The sequence below is a fragment of the Phyllostomus discolor genome, chromosome 3, assembly GCF_004126475.2.
Source record: "Phyllostomus discolor isolate MPI-MPIP mPhyDis1 chromosome 3, mPhyDis1.pri.v3, whole genome shotgun sequence".
In the NCBI taxonomy this organism is placed as follows: domain Eukaryota; kingdom Metazoa; phylum Chordata; class Mammalia; order Chiroptera; family Phyllostomidae; genus Phyllostomus; species Phyllostomus discolor.
In genome coordinates, this window is record NC_040905.2 from 118,420,918 (window position 1) to 118,442,102 (window position 21,185).

Genomic DNA, 21,185 nt, shown 5'->3' on the forward strand with positions numbered 1-21,185 from the left:
TAGTAATTATAGCACCTTTAATTGGCAAGCTGAGGGTAGGATCCAGATCTGGCTTTGAGTCTGAGCTGAAAACTAGCATTTCAAGCTGGGCTTTCCCCAGACAGTCCTGAGAGTTAGAGGATGGGAAGGGTTGTACACTGGCTTCTCTAGAGAATTAAAAGCTGGTACATAGGTAGTTCATACTACCAATGTGCCTCCTCTCTCACCATGTCCCACTTGGTGGCACACAAGCCAATCCTCCCAGAAAAGTTTAGGATGGGGAATCAACTCAGTTCATTACTTCACCTGAACAGTGTCTTTTCCCCGAATCTTCTACCTTTTTCTTTAGAAGTTTCTCCAGGTTGACAAATCTGGTTTCTTCCTCCCTAAGGTAGGCCAGACAAGAGGCTGAGTTCAGTAAAGAAGGCAAGTGCACACAGGCCTGCAGAGGACACATCCTCTGCTACTCCTCAAGTCAAGGGGCATCCTGACCAGAGGCAGGACAGGGTCTGCCCAGGGCTGGCTGCTTCCATCACCTGGACAAGGTTGGGCTCTAACCACAAAGGAAATCATAATAGCTGTATAATGTACTCACATGGTGAGAGGGGAAAGAATGTGTACAGAGCTTGGGAATACAGATGAGTACAGTTCCCTCTGGCTACTAATCCCAGTGTTCCTGGGCTAGTTCCTCAGTTCACAATGGTGGGCACCTGAAGAGAGTGAAGATCAGGCTTTGCTCATTTGCCCTGAACTCTCAGGTTGGTTGCTGCCTTGCCTTGGTCTGCCATGTGGCTGTTTTGTCACTTATCTTACACCTGGGCTTCACTGACCCTGGGCTGGTCAGTCCCCAGTTCTGGTCAGTACCTGGGTGCCCTCATAGGGAATGGCAGATGCCTCCAGAATCCTGGCTGAGACACTGGCAAGAAATTCACGAATGGTGTGGTAAAGAGAGCAGTAAACCAAGACCTTACCATCCGTGCGTGTGACCTTGGACAGGTTGCTTAGCCTTCCCCAGTTTCAGTGTCCCCAACTGCAAAAGTTCAGATCCCTTCCAGTTCTCCAATGTGATGAGGCTGGCCCTGCTGACTGGGTCTAGGGTAGATAAGGCCTGAGCCATAGGGCTCTCCCAGGGAGGCCCAAAGAGGGCTGCAGGGTGCTCTCAGGGCCTTCTCCTTTAGACCCAGGAACTGCTGGCCAGCTGAAAGCAGTGCTGTGATACAGCAGAGATGCCACTGGTTTGGGGGAAAAGATTCCGTGTGACTGCCTCTTCCAAGCAAGATGCTCCCCTACTCGGGCAGTTATGAGGGTGAAATGAGTTTATGGACAAGACAGTACTTTGTTAACAATAAAATACAATGCGAGCAAGCTCTAAAATAAAGCCTTTTACTTTGTTCTTGCCACCCTTTCACATATACGCTCTCTACCTGAATCCCTGATTTGGGAAAACTTGAATGCTATATGCAGTGGTTTGCAAACTCCAGTGACCACAGGAGCCCAAAAGGTCCTGTAAAAGAGCAGAAACTGGCCCTGGCTGGTGTAGCTCAGTGGATTGAGCTCGGGCTGGGAACCAAAGCGCCCCAGGTTCAATGTTCAATTCCCAGCCAGGGTACATGCCTGGGTTGCAGGCCATAACCCCCAGCAACCGCACATTGATGTTTCTCTCTCTCTCTCTCTTCCTCTCTTCCCTCTCTAAAAATAAATAAATAAAATCTTAAAAAAAAAAAAAAAAGAGCAGAAACTACCAGATGAAGAGGGCCTGCTTTGCCAGAGACATGGTCAGACCACGAGTGCCAGCTGATGCTGGTCAGGAGCTGATGTGGAGCAGTGAGCTTGCTAAGCAAAGGGGACAGCTGCCCCCAGCTCCACCAACTGTGGTTTTGTGGGAGCTTAGAGAGAGCTGCCAAATCTTTTGAACTTCTCAGAAGTCAGAAACCTGGATTTTTGTATGAGAGCTTAACCAGTAATTTATAACTTTTTAAAATTCTGACTCAACCAAAAAAATAAATAAATAAAAAGACAGCTATAGGCCAGATTCAGTACATGGCCATCAGTTATTAACCCCTGCAGTAAAAAAAACAATGGGTAAAACAAGGTTTCCTTCTACCTCAATCCTCTTAACACATGGAAGCTGACAGCCTTTTCTTCCCACAACGGAGGCCTACTGGGGGGTTCTCAGCCCAGCCCTAACTCAGTAAAGGGGACTTCTAGAGTCTAGGACAGTAAAGAATGAGGTGTCAGCACATCAAGCTGGTGAGGGCCTAAAATAAGATGGTTCTCACCCCCCCAGGTCCAGCTCTTACAAGGAATTCTATGACCTCCCTGGACTTCCCAGAAGTTGAATACCTATTCCAGCTTGGGCCTCAGGAAATGTTCAGGTCCTCACGCTTTCTCTTTTCACCTTTGAGGCTATCACCCACATTCCTGGAATATCTCTGGGTAGTGCTGGAAGCCCACAGGTGGGTCTAGGTTCCCTCGCCCAGGGGATAGAGGTACAGGCAACCCACTCGTACCCTGACCCCTGCGTCTCCCAGCACCAGGCCTATGGACCCACTGGTGTTTGGCCATGGCTGACTTCTGGGCAAAGCACCTGCCACACTGAGGACAGGGGTAGGGGCGTTCCCCACTGTGGGTGCGCCGGTGGGCTGCCATTTCGGAGCTCTGTCGGAAGCAGCGCCCACAGTCTGGGCACGGGTAGGGCTTCTCGCCTGTATGGGTGCGCCCATGGCGCCGAAGGTCGGAGGCATGGGCAAAGGCACGGCCACAGTCTGGGCAGGGGAAGGGGGTTTCGCCACTGTGTACCCGCTGATGCTGGTAGAGGGCAGAGCTCTGGCTGAAGCAGTGGCCGCAGTCAGCACAGCGGTATGGCTTCTCACCCGTGTGGACCCGTAGGTGGGTGATAAGGGCAGAGCGCTGGGTGAACGCCCGGCCACAGTCAGGGCAGCGGTGAGGCCGCTCCCCACGGTGAATGGCCCGGTGCTTGCTCAGAGAGGAGGCTTGGCCAAAGCCCTTGCCACAGTCAGGACAAGAGAAGGGCTTCTCACCAGTGTGGGTGTACAGGTGCTCCACCAATGTGGAGCGCCAGGCAAAACTCTTCCCACATAGGTAGCAACCATGACGCTGATCTGCCCTTGGAACAGGGGGATGGGCAAACAGTGGGGGGCGACCCCGGTGAGGCACCTTGGATGATTGTTCCACACTATAAGGGAGCCCAGCAGAAAGGGGTTTGAGAGCCTTCAGCCCAAGAGGCCAAGTGTCCATAGAAAGGATCTTCTCCAGTGCCTCGGTGCCTTCTCTTTGTCCTTTCTCTTCCTTGTTTCTGGAACCTGCTAGGAAACAAGGGGAGAGCTCAGACCCTGGCTCATTTCTCCTGGTCCTTGAAGCCCACATCCTATATTAGGGGCATCAAACTCATTATCACTGGGGCCCACATCAGCCTCATGGCTGCCTTCAAAGGGCTGAAATAATTTTAGGACTGTATAAATGTTACTACTCCTTAATTGTTAAGGAGTTGAAATTACATTCGGCCCTTTGAAGACAACCTCGAGGTCGATGTGGCCCCCAGTGAAAACGAGTTTGACACTCCTGCCCTATAGGGTGACAGAGAAACCTCATATATAGCCATCTCTGGACCCACGGGTGCCCCTGGGACTCAGCTCAGTATAGGCAAGGAAACTTGGAGTGGAAACTTTTCCTCAGCTGCAGAGGACAGAAAGAAAAGGAGCAGAGACAAAGTGGGAAGAAACAGTACATTCTACCTGAGACCTGGGGAAATGGCTGGGGGACAGGCAGAAGACATTTTAGTGGGATCAGTAGATGCTTAAGAGTGCTTCAGGCATCAGAAACAGCACAGAGAGGGATGTGAACCTGGCTGAACCAAGTTCAGAGGGGCTGGGTATTGTGCAACCAACTGCCAGGATGAACTGCTAGAAGAAAACAGTAGAAGCCAAGAGAAAGGAAGCAGCTACAAAAATAAAACAAACAGAAAATAAACTCAAACACAGGATGTGGCAGAGGAGCTAGATACAGGCAAACAGGAGGGATGACGTGGAGCTCAACAGAGCTTAGAGACCAATTAGATGCAAGGGGCTCAGATTTGCAGGAACTGGGAGTGAAGGCAGGTATGCCAGGGACCCGCACCCCAGCAGAGCCTGGACACACTCACAGCCCCTTTCTAGGCAGAATCCAGAAGCTGGGCAGCGGCCAGGCAACATCGCCTTAGCTGGGAATGCACATCAGGGAAGAAACGGATAAGCAGGGTAAGGAAGTGACAGAGGGTAGCAGGTCTGGTCAGGCCCTGAGGAAGACCTGAGATGGAGTCCCCAGTACTTCACCTGTGTCTTCTGACAGACACTCTCCCAACTCCGGATCTCGGGCATCTGAACCCCACAGTTCAGCCTCTTCCTCCATCCAGGAGATGAGGGCCGGCTTGGTGTCTTGGAATCCTGGTGGAGAAGAACACAAACGCTGCCGAGGGGTCACCGCCCACCCCGCAGTCCCGACTGTCCCGACGTCCGGGACCGAAGAAGTCACACTCCCCGTGCAGAGCCCGAAGGCTGGGCAGGGTGGATGGGGATGTGCACCCAAGTGAACAGTGGGGCTCTCACCGAGCGCGCCCAGGTGGCCGTAGGTCTCCCGCATCACGTCCCGGTACAGGGCCCTCTGCACAGGGCGCAGACACCCCCACTCCTCCGGGGAGAAGTACACGGCCACGTCCGCGAAGCTCACAGGCTTGCGGCTCCTCCCCTCGCGCGCGGCCCCCTCTGGTTCACGCGCGGAGAAGGGGGCCGGAGGTGGCGCCATGGGAAGTGCCAGCCCCGGAGACAGGCCAGCGCTGTCCCTCGGTCCGCCGGGCCTCACGTGCTTCGGAACGCCGGCCCGGCCCGCGCGACCCAGCTTCGGGGAGCTGTCAGTAAGGCCGGGGAAGCAGGCAGAGGCTTCCCCGAGGACCACGCAGGTGGCTGGAAGCTGGTTGCTGAAGGCACACAGAGAATCGGGACTGGAGGACCTCTTCTTAAGAAATGGCGGCAACGCGGCCTCACGAACCTGGAACCTACGTAGTTTTGCCCAGATGATGTCAGCCCAGGGTCTCCAGGTTGCTTGGTCGCCAGCCCACAACCAAAATGGCCGCGACAGCTACCTGTGCCGGAGCCAGGCGTCCTGCTAGGCTTCAGGACCAGCCGGACCACCCTTCTCCGCGCCGTCCCCGCCCCACTGCGCCATTGGTGGGGCAGCGGCTCCGCCCAAGTCTGGAGAACCAACTTGGAGAGGCAGGAGGTTAGCGTGGGGCCACAGCTGTTCCAGCCCTGACCTGCCATGCCCTGCCTTTGGGAGTTATTTTTCGTGGTGAGGCGTTCATAATTAAGCCCCAGCGGCCCATTGGATGACAAGCAGCGTTTTCTCCAGTGCTGAGGGTAGAAAAAAGTAGTGAGTAAAAAAGAATGTTTTCTATTGGAAGATTGTCCGAACCTGAACATCTGGGAGCTTCTATTTCAGATCGTGAGGGGTGCTAGGAGAAAGTAAGGGTAAAACCTTAGAAAGGTCGGAAGGAACCTCTTTATGAAAGCCTACCCTCCCTCCACATGCCCTGCAGGTCGCATCTCGAACATCTATTTGCGTCTAGCTCAGGCCTGGCTCCTGAGCTCCTCTTGATCAGAGAACCACCTACCACTTTGCCTCTGCACGGATGTCCCACAAGCACCTCAGACTTGGCATGGCTCAAGCTGAACTCATCGCTTCCTTCCCACAACCTGCCCCTTCTGAGTCTTTATCTCAGCAAATGGCACCAGCAATCCCTGGCATGTATAACTCCAAACCTCCTTCTCTCACTGGGCATATTTATTGACTTCCCACTCTGTGCTCCCACACACCTTCCTAAACATGCTGCCCTAAGAAGGCTTGATACTTTTTTCTTCGGTCAGCTAAATCAATCATAGCATTTCACACATTTCTTGGAAATGTACTTGATACCTTCAATGGGTTCAGGCTCTAGTCTGAAACTCTTCTTTGTTTGCCTCCCTCAGTAGTAAGTAGTTAGGCATGAAGAGTGGGAATAACAGGCCAGGTACAGAGGGTCACCATCACAAGAGCCCCAGGTACCTCGCAATGGGCAAAACTACAAGCCTTTGCAGGACTACTCCCCTAAGCATTAACCCCTGGAGATGACATCTAGGCCTCAGCTGGGTTTCAGCTCCAGGCCCAGACAAGCAGCAAAATCAGCTACTGCCATAACTGACATTAGGGCCAGCGACATTGACTAAAAACCCCATCCTTGCACTGACCAATCAGTGGGAACCACAAACCTGATGGGGAACACCTGGAAAGCTGATGAACACTGTTGAGATCCTCCCGAGACGTTATGACAGGGACCTTGTGTGTGCTCTTTCTGGAGTGTCCCGGTGCCTTTCCTCTTTCTTCCTCTCTCCCATCTCTCAAGGTACATCCATATCTATCTATCTATGTATCTACCCACCCGCCCCCCCTGCCAAGCTCCAAGGCCCTTCTTTTGTAACTTGTTTCCTGAGCCCATTTCTTCTATGGCTCACTTCTTCTACCTCTGTGACTTTCTAAATAAACTTTCTCTTGCAATTTGAGTCTTGACTCTGAAGTATTTCTTAGCCAGAATTCAAGTACCAACAGGTTTGTGGAACTGAGGTCTAACACCCGGTGCCATTTTGCCACCAACACTTCCAAAAGCCTTCTTGAGTCTTCCGCCTGACACCTTGTATCTGGTGGATGCTTCTCCCTACAGCTGGGGAGCTTGAAAGTAAAGAGTTGATCACAGTAAAAAGGGGAGAGGAGAAGACAAAGTCTAGACAGGGTAAGGACACAGAGTTGCCCAGAGACTCAACTTCAGTCCTAGCTCTGTCAGCCTCTCAGGCCCCTGAAGAACACAAGAGAAAACAGAAAATTCCCATTAAGTGCAACAGCATTTTGTCACTTGTCAGTGCCCACCCCTCACTGTGGTGCCTATGACACATAGGCCTAGAACAGCTCTAGGTAGCTCTGGAAACTTACAGAGGGTCTGAACCCTCCTGGGGAATAAACTAGGGCAGTTTGCCTGTGGTACCAGGCTGGTAGACCTCTGGCTGAAGCACTTTGCACAGCAGGGACAGAAGTAGGGCCACTTGCCTGTGTCAGTCAGCAGGTAGCATGAGAGGTACTAGCTGAGGCAGAGGCAGGTGCCACACTAGCTGGGAAGTGTCCCTTTTCAGAGAATACATTGGACCATGGTTAAAAGTGATGGCAAAGCGTTCACCAGCTGGTACTCAATCCACTGAACCACACCAAGCAGGGCCAGGTCAGTGTTTCTGACCCTGGGGGCTCATGACAATTGATTCCCAAACAGGCTCTTTCTCCTGGCCCTTTCCAAATGTATTGTTTTTCTGAATGGCTGTTGTGACTGAGCAGATTCAAAACTGCTCAGTCACAACTTGTTATGACTGTTAATTGCCTTGTTAATTCTCTGAGGTCTACCAATGTTTGAGTGATGGAATAAACCTTTACAATGGCAGAAGCACTGAGACGGGTACCTAGCCCCTGGAAGCTCCCGCTAAACTGTGTTGGCCAATTAAAGGGCTCATGAGTCAGGGACATTCCCAACTACCTCAGGATCAACCAAAGAAGATACCCTCCACTGGAGGAGCAATGGTTACAGGGCCCAGGCACCTGGAGACAGAAAGGTGAGGTGCCTCCATCCTGAACTTGAATTCACATGCTGCCACTGAACTAGATTTTGGATGATTCATACAGCATGACTTGATCATGGGACCACTGGATGCCTCAAAGTCACTTGAGAATGAGAGGGTTAAGATTTCAGTCTCCAGTGGGTGTCGTAAATTCAGATCAAGAAAAATAACGAACATGTATTTGATGGTTCTTGCTCAACAAAACATATTCCCTTCTGGCTGGAACTGAGACATTGCCCCCACTTCTCACCTTTTCATCTTTCGATGTTCTAAATGTTAGAGGCATTGGTGAACCAAGCTAACATTCCTGTTCTATATTTACACTAAACTCTAAATTTGCACTAGGGAGAGAAATAACAGGTATAAGGTCTGCTGGCAGAAGTATGGAGACCTTTGGGCAGACTGCTCAGGTCTATATAGACAGAGCTCCAATTTTGTGGATATTTTTAGTAGGGGACAGAAGAGCTCCAAGAGGAACTTCTTGGAGACAGCATTTAAGAAGGATGTTACAGAACAGATGGGGGGGTGGGGTGGGGCAATTATTGGTCTATCCAGGGACACCAAAAACTGTTACAGAACATACCCACACAGGACCAAGGGGGGTTACTATATACTACTACCAAAAGGGCCCCCCACTAGGTTCGTTATGTCCACCACCTTATAGGAAAGACATCTCTCGATGCCAGAGATTTGTGGAAAGGAAATGTTTATTTAAAGCTATACAGACTTAAAGTAGTGACCCAACATCTTCATTAAAATATCAAAGTCCTTTAGGATACCCACAGATGCCCACAGTGCTTCCTTCTCCCCCGTCCTAATTTGGGGTACCGTATCTCAGGAAAAGAAGTAGACATCCGTGATTCTGGCCACAGACACCATCAGCTGTGTCGCCGTCCAGGCAGGATCTCTAATTAATCCAAAGCCATGTGGCACCTTCTCATGGCCTACTGGCAAGAGTTCTTTGTACTCATTTTCCAGGCAAAGTCTCTCCTGCTTCCCAAGCCACGTGATCCTCTTCTACCAAAGCTGCAGGGGTCCCCACTCTGGCTAAAACCGTATGGTTTTCTTGGCAAAGCTGCGGGGAGGGGAGGGTCGCCACTCTGGCCAAAGTCGAAACCACTATCACCTGCTCTCAGCTAAAGCCGCATGGTGATTCTCTCTACCCATGCTGTGTGGATCTCCCCCTTACAGGGCTGCGGGGGTCCCCACTCTGCCAGAAGCGCGTGGCTCTCCCCTTTCTATTGCCACAGCCCCACAGTCCTCTCCGCACTGCTACAGCCACATATTCTTTCCCCAATGGTTGCCGCATCTGCATTTAAATCCCCATGCCAATCTTCCTCTACCCCATTTCCGACTCCTCCTACAACCAGTTACACCTGATAGCATTTCTGCATTATTCCAAGTTCACTGGGCTGCCATCATGAGTATGGGCAGGTGTGGCCCCATGTCATGGAGCCAATTTTCTCCAAGCTCTCATGCAGGCACTGTAACTCGGGGGACCTGCCCCCCAGTTACATTATGGGGGGAAGTTCCTTCCATTCCCCTGGCTCAGAGTATGGCCACAGCTATTTAACATATCTATGCAGCCTGTTAAAGGTTATAGATACATTAAATGACCCTGCCAGAGGTTAGCTGCAAAGCTGTTGCTGTACAAAACAGCCCTGCATATTCCTGCTCCGTGTGTCCCTTCCCCCAACTCACACCTGTGGGGGGGGGGGGAAGGGGTGAGGACATCCTAATATTTCCTGGACACCTTGAGTTCTGGACCCCATTCCAAATCCCTATTTGGGGCCCCCACCTTGGCTGCACACTGTATCAAGGGCATTGAAGGCTGTTAGATTTGGAGATACAGTGTATACAGAGCAGAGCAGCAAGTGTACAAGCCCATTGAGCTAGAGGCATGTCGAAAAACCAAAGACCCCATTTAGCTGGGGCCAAATAGGATTGCTTGTCTGTAGGGAGAGAAAGATCTGGTTTGAATTGGAGGTTAGCGTGCCATGGGGCCTTCGCCTTGTGGCACGGGTGCTTACGTTTTTGCAGGAAGTACCGGAGAGCCAGTGGGGGAGTCTGTGGCGGGAGATTCAGTTGTGAATTTCAGTTAGGGTGATCTGGCGGGAATCACATTAAACGGAGTCACCAGGGGCAGGAGTAGGGGCAAGTCAGGCACTTGATCATGCCCATCCCACCCGCCCCCTTCCCTTTTCAAAGATCAGGGAGGGACGGCCCTCACAGAGCACGCCCAGGTACCCGTAGGTCTTCCACATCACGTCCCAGACAATCTCACTCCTGGGGAAGAAATACACGGCCACCTCCATGAAGCTCACGGTGCCTGCCTGTTCACCCCCAAATCACCTTGCTTCCGGCCGGGCCTTCCCGGGCACCTCTGCTGGAAGCTAGGAGCAGGAACCGGGATAAAGCCATACCCTGCCGGGATGCAAGGTGGGATGCTGCCAGGGATTCGGCCTCAGGAACCGGGATCCTCTGAGACCGGAACTAACTCCGGTTGGGGCCGCTCTAGGACGCGAGAACTAGTTACTCGAACTCGGTGGTCCTAGGACCGAGAAAATGAAGGCCCCCTCAGACAAGATGGCGGAACTCTAACGTCTTACATTTTTAGAGAAAGGCATTTAACAGCTTCAGTGTGGGTCTGGTGTTGATGACCAGGTTTATAAACCCCCTCGAGTTTCTTCTCTTGCTGTTCCGCAAGCGGCTTTGGAATCGCCCTCGCCCATAGGTAAGATGGCCGCAACCACCTCGGCTTCCGACATCTGGCGGCTGAAAAGTGAGGCTAGGGTGCGCGAGCGCGGCGGACGGCCAGGGGTCTAGCCCAGGGGGCTCCTGGCCAGACGTCCACTAACTCATCTCCTCTAGAAGGCCCACTCAGTGACCTGCTTTAATAAAAGATTTTTTTAATAAAGTAGTTCATTTCTAAATGTCTTTTTTCATTTACAAGGTACCCTGTTCCTCTCTTAACTATCCCTCCAGGTGTTTATGTATGTATGTATGTATATGTCTATCTGTTATCTGTATTTCTGGTATTTCCAACATTTACTATGTCTTTAATTGAGGACACTGGGGTGAATGCCTCTCTGCCTTAGAGTTCACTCATTTCACAGAAGAGGAAGCTAAGGCCCAGTTGTTACCCGAGCTCAGGCAGCCCAGTAGCGACTTGGGTCTTCAGACTCCTAAATCGGAACCTTTTCCACCACCTCGCCCTGCCTCCTCCAGGCCTTTTCAGAAAAGCAACATGATTCTTTTGAATTTAATGACCCCTGCTAACCTTGTGAAAATGAATTGGATTCTTAATTTATTACGTTATGATTGCATAAAAAATTAGATGAGCCCTGACCTGTGTGGCTCAGGGCATTGTCTGGCAAAGTTAAAAGTAGCTTGTTCGATTGCTGTCAGGACACATGCCTGGACTGCATCCTAGTCTGGGCTCGTCGGACAGGCAACATCAGTGTTTCTCACATTGATGTTTCCCTGTGCCTCTTTCTCCCTCTCTTCCCCTCTCTCTAAAAATAAATAAATAAAATCTTTTTTTTAATTAGATGAGTTAACGGATGACAGGGCTCATTGTTTTGATGCTCTCTTTAAATGTGCCCCCTGATTTCCCAATTCCAAGCTCTCCTAAACAGAATAATGGCAGACTATGCAAGAGCTGCAGTTGGTTTTGTGATATGACTAAGACTAATAATCTTTGCTTACCTTGATGTATCACTTATTGTATTCCAGACTAAGTGCTTTTGCTTGTTAACTCAGTTAACCCTCACAACACTTCAGAGATAGGTACCTTTCTGGATAAGGAGGCGGAGGCACAAAGGGATGACCTTGCCCCAGGCTTCACAGCTAGTAACTCAGGATTCAAAGCCAGGCAGCCTGACTCCACACAACTGCATGCTGTACTGCCTCAAATTATTGAAGGCACAGTCTCAGCAGCCAAAGAGAAGTGGGATTTTAGGCCAGGTTACCAAGATGTAGTTGTATTGTGAGGTAGTGCAAGAAGCAGGGACCTAGGAGGTCAGAAGAGCTGCTTCTGATCACACATACAATTCTATACTGTTATATAAATGTAAAGAGAAAAATTTTTAATGATGGGCTATGATATAAATATTGAAAAGCAAACACAAGGGTTATGTTTAGGGATCATGTCATGGGGGAGAAAAATGTCATTCAGTGTTTGGGAGGTATATGAAATTGCCCCGGAGCAAGGCTGAGAAGCTTCACTAAAGATAGCGGCTCTCACCAGCGGGCTTCTCTTGCTCAGACCCTTGTTGGTTTGGGCCTGGGGACTCCCAGCTGGTCTCTGGACTTCCAGCCTTTTGCCTTTCCCATCCATCCAGCATTGCAGTCTGGTCTAGTGAAAAGAGGAAGTATATCAGCTGAGAAATTGGGAGGTCTGAGTTCCATGCTTACCTCTGCCACTAACTCAGCTGTGATCTTAAGTAAGTACCTTCCCTTCTCTGGGCCTCAGCTTTTCTCAGAGCCTATTCTGTGGACCAACATTCCCATGAGATGCTTGATGGAAAGACAAGCATTCTTCCCTATGCCCCTTAAAGAGTCCCATCAACAAAGAAACCTATTCCACCTTCTGCTTCCCAAACCCTTCTTAAAACATAGAACTAGCCCTGGCTGGCGTAGCTCAGTGGATTGAGCGCGGGCTGGGAACCAAAGTGTCCCAGGTTCAATTCCCAGCCAGGGTACATGGCTGGGTTGCAGGCCATAACCCCCAGCAACTGCACATTGATGTTTCTCTCTCTCTCTTTCTCCCTCCCTTCCCTCTCTAAAAATAAATAAATAAATAAATAAATAAACATAGAACTAGACATCTCCAAGAGCTCCCTTCCAGCTCAAAAATGCTGTGGTTCACCCTGTCATCACCCCCAGGGCCACCCCAGGAACTGGCTCCTCCATCTTCCCCACTCAGCTAAAAACATTATTGTTCTGGGCTCCTCTGATGCTCTCAGCCACCACATCCAGCCCACAGACAGGCTCTGTCCATTCATCTTCCAGTGTTTACCTCTGGTGGTACTACTCCTTATCTCTACTCTGCAGTCCATTCTCAGAACAGTCAGAGTGGGTTTTATTTATTTATTTTTAATTAATTAATTAATTAATATCAGATTATCTTGACACTCTGCTTAAACACCCCCCAATGGTTTATATGAGGTACCTAAAGTAGTCAAATACATAGAGACAGATAGTAAAATGGTGGTAGCCAGGGGCTGGGGGAAGGAAGCATAGAGCGTTGTTATTTAATGGGTACAAGGTTTCAGTTGGGGAAGATGAAAAAGTTCTGGTGAGGGATGGTGGTGATGGTTGTACAATAGTGTGAATGGACTTAATGCCCCTAAACTATACACTTAAAAATATTTAAAATGGTACATTTTGTTATGCTCCCCCCTTCCTGGTGGCACTGCCTCTCTCCAGCTCCACCTTCTCTTTGACTCACCCCTCTCCAGTTCTGGTCACTCCTTGGCCTTCACACCCTCCCACTCCTGACTGCCCCTTGCCCAGCAGTCAGGCTCCCTTGCTCCAGCTCTCTACTCTCCATCCTTCAAATCTCTGGGGCTTACTTGTTCACAGATCATATTGTCAGCCACTGAGCCATACAGATTCCATGGCAGAAGCTTCTCATGGGTATCTTTCTTCCCAACTCCAAGGTCAGGAAGCAAGAACAACTGCAAGAAAAGGTCTTGCTCTTTAACTTGGTCCCAGCTCCTGGTCACCTCTATTTGGGGGCAGATGTCCTGTCTCCTCCCACAGGTCACACTGCACACTGTTTACAAAGACACCTTCTGACAGTACCTCTCAAACAGCCCTGCTCCTGCTCAAGAACTCTATGTACCTACAGTGCCTGTGGGGTAAAGCTTAAGCTCCTTTGCTGGGACCTGTGGCCCTTCCAGTTTGGCACGCACCTCTCTGCTGCTGTCTGCCATCATTCATTACCTAGTTCTTTATGTTTCAGTCAGGTAGAACTACTACCGTTCCTTATGCATGCCTATCCTGGTTGAAATCTTTCTCATTCTTCAAGGCCAATTTGAACCACTTCCTCCAGGAAACCTTGTTTCAGAAGACCTGCCTAGGTCTCCTCTTGGTCCTCCTTACATACTATTTTATATTGATTAGAATAACAACCACTCTTTATTAAATACTAACATGCAAGGTACTCTTTTATATTATCTCATTTAATCCTTGCAGCAATTTTATAAGGTAAGTGCTATTATCATCCAGGTTTTATAGATGAAAATACTAAGGTAAGAAGTGACTTGCCCAAGATTGAATAGCTGAAAAGCAAGTGAGTCAGGATCTGAACCCAGACAGTCTGCCTCCAGAGACCATGCTCTCACCTCTACTCTACACTGTGTCCATTTTTTATCCTCTTTATGAAACAAGGCTACCTGGCTGCTCCCTTTGCCTGAAAATCTCCCACATGCCAACTACCTAATGCTATGGGAGGTACAACCCTCTCCTTCTCTAAGGTCCATTTTCTGGTTTATCACCAACCAGGTGGGTTAGGTGGTGCCTCTGAACACCTTTCATCACAGCCCCAATCACTCTTCTGAGTCAGGGTGTGCTCGAGCCCAGCACAAAAACTGAGAGGCCTCAGATGTTGCTTGTTGAATGACAGAATGCAGTCAGCCTTTCTCAGCCCCAGAACTCCCTTATCACCTATCTCCCTTATCAACTCCCTTATCAACTCCCTTATCACCTCCCTCCAACAGAAGGTCACTGAATATTGTCTGTACTTTTTTTCCTTTTTCTTTTTTTAATCCTCATCAGAGGATATGTTTATTGATTTTTGACAAGAGAGACAGAGAAACACTGATGTGAGAGAGAAACATTGATCAGCTGCCTCCCCATACACACCTCGACCAGGGATCAAATCCAAAACCTAGGTATGTGCCCTGACAGAGAATCAAATCCACAACTTTTAGGTGTATGGAATGACGCTCCAACCGAATAACTCAGCTTGGGCTCTACTTTTTTTTGGTGAAAGATCACGGGCTTTGGTGGGGCTCTATTTTCCTGCTGAGACTCTCCCAGACAGGTATGGTTGGGCCCTGCATCCCAAGGAGCCACCTCTAGCCCCAAGGAGAGGCCACTCTGGCTGGAAGCTAAGGACCAAAAAAACCTTTCTTGTAGTTGCCATTGTTTACTGTCCTGCTGCTTTCCTGCCCGGATCTCAGCTCTTACCTCACTCTCACCTGAGACCCTGATCATGTTCTACCCAGATCTGACTTCTCAGAGAAAGTGGTAGAAATATGTGGACTCTGTGTCAGTTTCCAGCTTTACTGCTTTAAAGCAGTGAAATGTTGAAAAAATCACTTTGTCTTTCTGAGCCTCAGTTTACTCATCTGCGAAACATGGCTATGGATAATTGATATCCACACCCTGCCTCCTTAGCCTTTCTGAAGTGTAAACTGTAGATAATTCACTCTTTCAACACATGTCTATTGCACATTTGCTATGTCTTACATACTATCTTGTTAAAATTTCAGTCGTCACAGTAATCCTTTCCTTTGAGGTAGATATTAGTCATCCTCATTTTACAGATGAGGGAGTGAGGCTGAGGGGGCACCTAATTTACCAGCTGTGCCTTGTGCAGAGACTAGCTCTGTGCTGGGGACTCTGTGCTTTTTCCACCCACCCCACTTCCTAGGCTACATGCTGGTGTCAGTTAGCTAGGGCCTGACCATTCCCTTCATCTGGCCCCTTCCCCAGACCTTAGCACTCCTCAGCATTTACCTCTCATGTAGATACACAGCAAGGGGGTATTTTTTGAGACAGTGGAAAGAGCTTGGTGGTACCTGCTACTGAAATAACACTGAGAAAAGTCTAGTGTCTCACACTCTTCATTTTTTAGAAAGACTGCAGGGGGAGGGGTCAAGTTTAATCTATTTGAATCTTTACAGGCACTTTCCTTTTTACATGTTTGAAAACTTGAGGGAAGCCCAAGGAATGATTTAGGTTCCCAAGTTTCTGATTTAGGAGGCTCCTTCAGGGCCCAAACAGTCCTTATCACAGAGGTCAGGCTCAAACCCAAAGGTGGGAGCCACTCACCCGCACTCCTCAAATATGTCCGGGTAGTGCCTGAATAGCACGGGTGGGTCCCGGTCACCCCTAACAGGGGCTCGAGGCACAGCCCGGATTCCAGGTCTCCGGCCCCGTCGCCCCCCAGAGCAGGAGCGGTGGATCCACTGGTGTGCTTCCACCGCAAACTTCCTTTTGAAACGCATGCCACACTCCGGGCAAGGGAAGGGCCGCTCACCAGAGTGCATGCGCCGGTGGCTGACCAGCAGCGATGGGTAGGTGAAGCGGCGACCACAGTCTGCACATACATGGCGCCGCTGGCTGTCTTGAGAGCTCACGCCGGGTACCGGAACTGGGGGTTGCGCAACTGTGCTCTGGTCCCAGGTCGTTTTTGTGAGTGGTTGTGGTCGTGCTGAGGTCTTGATCACAACTGAGTCAGGGTTATGTTTAACCAGCTCCTCAGGCCTATGCTTCCCAGGAGTCTTTCTGGGTCCCGTGGCTCCTGGTAGTTCTTTTGGTTCCTCTTCCTTATTGTTTGGGGAGTCTCCTGGGAAACAGGAATCAAGATACATTTTAAAACACGTTTGTTTAGATTGTCTCAAGTTATAGGTTACTTTTACTTAAGTGCCAGAAAAGTACTGCCTAGTGACTAACACATAGGCTTTGAAGGACAGGAAACAAGTTCCAATCTCTTAAGAGTGACTTATCTGGTTTTTCACATATCAAATGGGAATCATAATGATTTCTTTACAGGGTTGTTGGAAGGATTAAATCAGTAGAAGCATGTTAAGCATTTAGTAAGTCCTCAATAAGCAGTAGCTAGTATTGTTTTTTTCAATTTTCTGTGGGGTAAGGTGTTTACAGAGAAGGAAACCTATACGCTGGAGATCACTCTGCTGGGGAATGATGAAGAGAGAAGAGCCAGGTTGTCCATGCCTGGGCATTTTCACATGTATGAATTTGCTTTGCTTGAGGAATGTGAAAGGCAGATCTGAAGTCGTGTCCATTCTTAGGGTGTTTTAGTTGTTCCTTAAATAGGGAGAATCAGTGGTGTTTTCTACCACAGGGACTCAAAAACGCAAGTTTAGACTTGAGCTTCTGGTTTTCCTACTCTGGTCTCAATATGAGGACTGTCTCAAGTTCTGAAAACTGTACCAGGTTGGCCTCCTTTCCACTATTATCCAACATTGGGTGGCTCTTTCATTCCTTTAGGGATGCTGGAAGTGGGGATCTGGAAAAAAATATATATGTATATATATTTTGCTGGACAGGAAGCCATGGAGTGCCAGGTGGGGGTAGACTTGGGACAGTCCCTCACCTCTCAGAGCTCCTCCCACGCTTTCCCCCTCCTCAGGATCCTGGGCGTCGGTGCTCCAAGCCTCACTCTCTTGTTCCATCCAAGAGATGAGATCTGGTTTAGGGCCTGGGAATCCTGGGAGAGAACAGGGATCACAGTACTAGCCTGAAAGGCTGTCCTAGGAAAATGGCATCCCCCTGCCAGGGTGAGGGCACTTCCTCAGAATTTATGTTCAATGTGGCTACAGTCTCAGTGCTTCCTGCCTGAAGGAAGTGGATTCGGGATGGAAGAACTCCCAAAGGGGTACCTGAAACCCTGGGAATAGGAGGTGGCTGGTGCTGTTGGTGGAATAATTCGGGATTAGGACACTCACTCCTTAGAATCCCTTTATCTCATCTCCTTTGTGTACCCCAGTGAAGGAGGAGGGGGAGCTCTGACCGGGCCTCACCGAGCGCGCCCAGGTGGCCGTAGGTCTCCCGCATCACGTCCCGGTACAGGGCTCTCTGCGCCGGCCGCAGACACCCCCACTCCTCCGAGGAGAAGTACACGGCCACGTCCGCGAAGCTCACGGACCCGGGCTTCTTGCAACCAGGCCGGGTCTCCCCAGCTGTGAGTGCCTGGAGCAGGGCTGGGGGCGGCGCCATGGGGCCTTCCAGCCTCGAGCTGTGGCCACCTTGTCCCCAGGGCCACCGCCTCCCCGCTCCCGGATCAGCTTTCGTCCTCCCCGCTCCCGGATCAGCTTTCGTCGTCAGCAGGAACGGCTCCCCAGGCCACGGCCCCTCCCAGCCTAGGCTTCCGAACGCAGCCCAGGGAACCGAAGTAGCAGGGACTATCTGCTAGGGATTCAGGGATTCTCATAGGGACAAACCAACTCCCTCGGTGTTTATTCATTTCTTGGCAGCTTGGCCATAGACACACTGGTTGAGGGACCCGGAAGGTGCCTTCAGAAAATATGGCGACATCCTGGGTTCAGTTGTCAAGGATTGCTCTTAAGGGCGCCGTCCCTCCACCATATCGAACATGGCGCCCGTCTGGCGTCTCTGGTCTTGTCGTCCACTTGCCCTCAAATAAGATGGCCGCTGCAGGTGGGTTTTTAGAGGGAAGACAAAACCAAGGGGAGGTCGTGGGGAGCCTTCTTGCCTTCAAGAAAGATGGACGGGTCGGCAACTTACAGCGCCTTCCTTGCCTGCACGGCAAAGCGACCGGTGATTGGCCCCTAGCGGAGGAAGCGGCTGCGCTGCGGGGCTTGGGACTGGCGGGGCATTGGAAAAGTCGCCTGTGTCCCCAACTCTCGGTTGGCCGGCTCTGGAACGGATCGAGAACCTTGGGCATTTGTGGAGTCTGAGATTGTGTTCCCGACAGTCTTCCATGCCTGCCGAGGGCGGAATGCGGTCCCGAGACCCTGCGGGAAGAGGGGAAGAGGCTCACACAGTGGCCCAACTCAGAGAACAGCGAAGGTGGAAAGCTTGTTCGCGTTTACAGTAGCGACTACAGCTGCGGAGCCCGTCCGACTCCTTGCACCCACGGCTTGGTTTACTCAGCCAATGGACTGGAGCAGCTGGCCAAGAAATGTGTTTGGTGAGGTTGGAATTGGAATGGGGAAATTTTTTATTACGTTTTTTCCAAATTAGTTAATGTATATGGTTTTCAAAAAGTGATATACACAAGTTATGTAATGAAAAAAGCAGTCCCTCTACCCTTTCCCCGTTCCCTAGAGGCAGCTACTTTTAACCCTTTTTATTCTTTTGAATGATATTGTACAGAGTAAAATGCACCTATCTTCAGTGTAAAACTCGCCAAGTTTGGACAAATATATACCATCATATTAACCATCACCCCAGACAAGGTATAGGATATTGATGTCACCCCTGAATGTTTCCTTATGCACATTTCCCACCCGAGACACATTTTTTAAAATATTTTATTTATGTATTTTTAGAGAGGGGAAGGGAGGGAGAGAGGGAGAGAAACATCAATGTGTGGTTGCCTCTCGCGCGCCCCCTACTGGGGACCCGACCTGCAACCCAGGCATGTGCCCTGACTGGGAGCTGGTGACCTTTAGTTCTCAGGCCATCACTAAATCCACTGAGCCGCACCAGCTGGGGTCAGTACGCAGGTTTTTTTATTGTGGTAAAATACAAATCACAGAAATCATTACATATCAGCCATTTTAAACACAATTCAGTGGCGTTTTTACTACTAATTTGCTGTCTCTATGGATTTGCTTTTTCTCAATACATTATGTGGCCTTTACTGTCTGGCTTCTGTCTTTAACATAGTGTTTTCAAGATTTATCCATGTACCATGTGTCAGTACTTCATTCCTTCTTATGGCTAAATAATATATAAATAGTATCCATTGTATGGATATACCATATTTTGTTTATTCATCACTTGATGGAGATGGACATTTGGGTAGTTTCCACCTTTTGTGTAGTGCTGCTTTGAACATTTGTGTACAACTTTGTCTAGAAACTTTAAGATGTAATTCAGTCATGCAATTCACCCCTTTAAAGTGTACAGTTCAATGGTTTTTTGGTATATTACATTATTTGATTATTTTCAGATTGTGGTAGAAAGTATGATATATAATTTGCCATTTTAACCATTTTTATATTAACAATTCAGTGGCATTAATTACATTAACATTGTTGTGCCACCATTACCACTATTTCTTTTTTTTAATATATTTTATTGATTATGCTATTACAGTTGTCCCATTTCGCCCTTCACTGCCCTCCCCCCTGTGCCCCCTCTCCCACCCACCTTCCCCCCTTTAGTCCATGTCCATATGTCATACTTATGAGTTCTTTAGCTTCTACATTTCCTGTACTATTCTTGCCCTCCCCCTATCTATTTTCAACCTACATTCTATGCTACTTATTCTCTATACCTTTTCCCCCTCTCTCCTCCTCCCACCCCTACTGCTAGCCCCCCCTTGTGCCCTCTATTTCTGTGGTTCTGTTCCTATTCTAGTTGTTTACTTAGTTTCTTTTGGTTTTGCTTTAGGTGTGGTTGTTAATAATTGTGGGTTTGCTGTCCTTTTACTATACATGTCTTTTCTTTATCTTCTTTTCTTAGATAAGTCCCTTTAGCATTTCATAAAGTAAGGGCTTGGTGATGATGAACTCCTTTAATTTGACCTTATCTGAAAAGCACTTTATCTTCTCTTCCATTCTAAATGAGAGCTTTGCTAGATAGAGCAATCTGGGATGTAGGTCCTTGTCTTTCATGACTTGGAATATTTCTTTCCAGCCCCTTCTTGCCTGTAAGGTCTCTTTTGAGAAATCAGCTGACAGTCTGATGGGAACTCCTTTGTAGGTTACTGTCCCCTTATCTCTTGCTGCTTCTAGGATTCTCTCCTTCGTTTTTACCTTGGCTAATGTAATTATGATGTGCCTTGGTGTGTTTCTTCTTGGGTCCAACTTCTTTGGGGCTCTCTGCGCTCCTTGGATTTCTTGGAAGACTGTTCCCTTTGCCAGTTTGGGGAAGTTCTCCTTTATTATTTGTTCAAATAACTTTTCCACTTGTTGGTCTTCCCCTTCTGGTACCCCTATAATTCGGATGTTGGAACGTTTAAAGGTGTCCTCGATGGTCTTAAGCTTTTCTTCGATTTTTTGAATTCTTATTTCATCATGCTCTCCTGCTTGGTTGATTCTATCTTCCTTCTGGTCCACTGTGTTGTTTTGAGATTCAGATTCCTTCCTTTCACAATTGGCTCTTCTCCGTGTGTCTTCCTGCATCCCTTTTATGGTAATCTGCATTTTTTCATGTAATTTGGATCCAAAATCCACCAGTTCCGTGAGCTTCCTGATCACCAGTGTTTTGAACTGTGCATCTGATAGATTGGCTATTTCTTGGTCACTCAAAAGGATGAGTCCTGGGGGTCTGATCTGTTCTGCTGGAAACATATCTTACGTCTTTCCCCGTCTCTCCTATTATTTTACTTATTTATTTATTTTTTCTCCGGTCTGGTCGCTCTTGTTACGGTGGGGGGCGGAGCCTTAGGTGTTCACCGGTGCTGGGCGCCCCAGTCGCTAGCTTGTGACGTTATATGTGGGGGCAGGGGTGGGAGCGGGGACCGGAGGGATCAATGGCGACCCTTCCGTTCTCCTGGAGTCAGACACTTCCCTGGGCTTCTGGGCTGTGAGCTCTGCCCTGATCCCCAGTCGCTGCCCCACTGATTCCCCC

General features: G+C 49.2%; 2 protein-coding genes across 16 annotated transcripts; both read right to left on the reverse strand.

Annotated features, from left to right (window-relative positions):
* On the reverse strand, positions 1 to 11,101 carry LOC114497612 (zinc finger protein 764). 8 transcript variants are annotated; one of them, XM_036021295.1, is made up of 4 exons: positions 10,017 to 11,101; positions 4,311 to 4,421; positions 1,719 to 3,305; positions 1 to 1,500 (listed from the first exon to the last, which is right to left on the reverse strand). In XM_036021295.1, the coding sequence occupies exons 2-3, from the start codon at positions 4,384 to 4,386 to the stop codon at positions 2,389 to 2,391; spliced, it is 993 nt and encodes a 330-aa protein (XP_035877188.1). In that variant the 5' UTR covers positions 4,387 to 4,421; positions 10,017 to 11,101; the 3' UTR covers positions 1 to 1,500; positions 1,719 to 2,388. The 8 variants fall into 8 exon arrangements, with proteins under 8 accessions (XP_035877188.1, XP_035877189.1, XP_035877187.1 ...); XM_036021296.1 differs by lacking the exon at positions 10,017 to 11,101 and adding an exon at positions 9,695 to 10,007; XM_036021294.1 differs by lacking the exon at positions 10,017 to 11,101 and adding an exon at positions 5,023 to 6,192.
* Positions 11,102 to 11,163: 62 nt separating this feature from the next.
* On the reverse strand, positions 11,164 to 18,383 carry ZNF688 (zinc finger protein 688). Of its 8 annotated transcripts, none has more exons than XM_036021303.1 (5): positions 17,444 to 18,154; positions 17,017 to 17,130; positions 15,729 to 16,245; positions 13,241 to 13,345; positions 12,004 to 12,021 (listed from the first exon to the last, which is right to left on the reverse strand). In XM_036021303.1, exons 1-4 carry the CDS (start codon positions 17,637 to 17,639, stop codon positions 13,252 to 13,254), a joined length of 921 nt encoding a protein of 306 aa, XP_035877196.1. In that variant the 5' UTR covers positions 17,640 to 18,154; the 3' UTR covers positions 12,004 to 12,021; positions 13,241 to 13,251. The 8 variants fall into 8 exon arrangements, 7 of the variants coding, with proteins under 7 accessions (XP_035877197.1, XP_035877193.1, XP_035877192.1 ...); XR_004902119.1 differs by lacking the exon at positions 12,004 to 12,021 and adding an exon at positions 12,031 to 12,292 and having other exon boundaries at positions 12,492 to 13,345; positions 17,444 to 18,153; XM_036021304.1 differs by lacking the exons at positions 13,241 to 13,345; positions 17,444 to 18,154 and adding an exon at positions 17,303 to 17,437 and having other exon boundaries at positions 11,164 to 12,016.
* Between the last annotated feature and the right edge of the window lie 2,802 nt (positions 18,384 to 21,185).

Bases quoted from the DNA above. Each gene is read 5' to 3' on its own strand.
- LOC114497612 (XM_036021290.1), bottom strand. From the start codon at position 4,779: ATGGCGCCACCTCCGGCCCCCTTCTCCGCGCGTGAACCAGAGGGGGCC. The intron at 3,306-4,310 runs GTGAAGTACTGG...CTTGTTTCCTAG, and splicing joins GTGTCTGTCAGAAGACACAG to CAGGTTCCAGAAACAAGGAA.
- ZNF688 (XM_036021299.1), bottom strand. From the start codon at position 17,639: ATGGCGCCGCCCCCAGCCCTGCTCCAGGCACTCACAGCTGGGGAGACC. The intron at 17,131-17,443 runs GTGAGGCCCGGT...GTTCTCTCCCAG, and splicing joins CGGCCACCTGGGCGCGCTCG to GATTCCCAGGCCCTAAACCA. The intron at 16,246-17,016 runs GTGAGGGACTGT...CCTGTTTCCCAG, and splicing joins CGTGGGAGGAGCTCTGAGAG to GAGACTCCCCAAACAATAAG.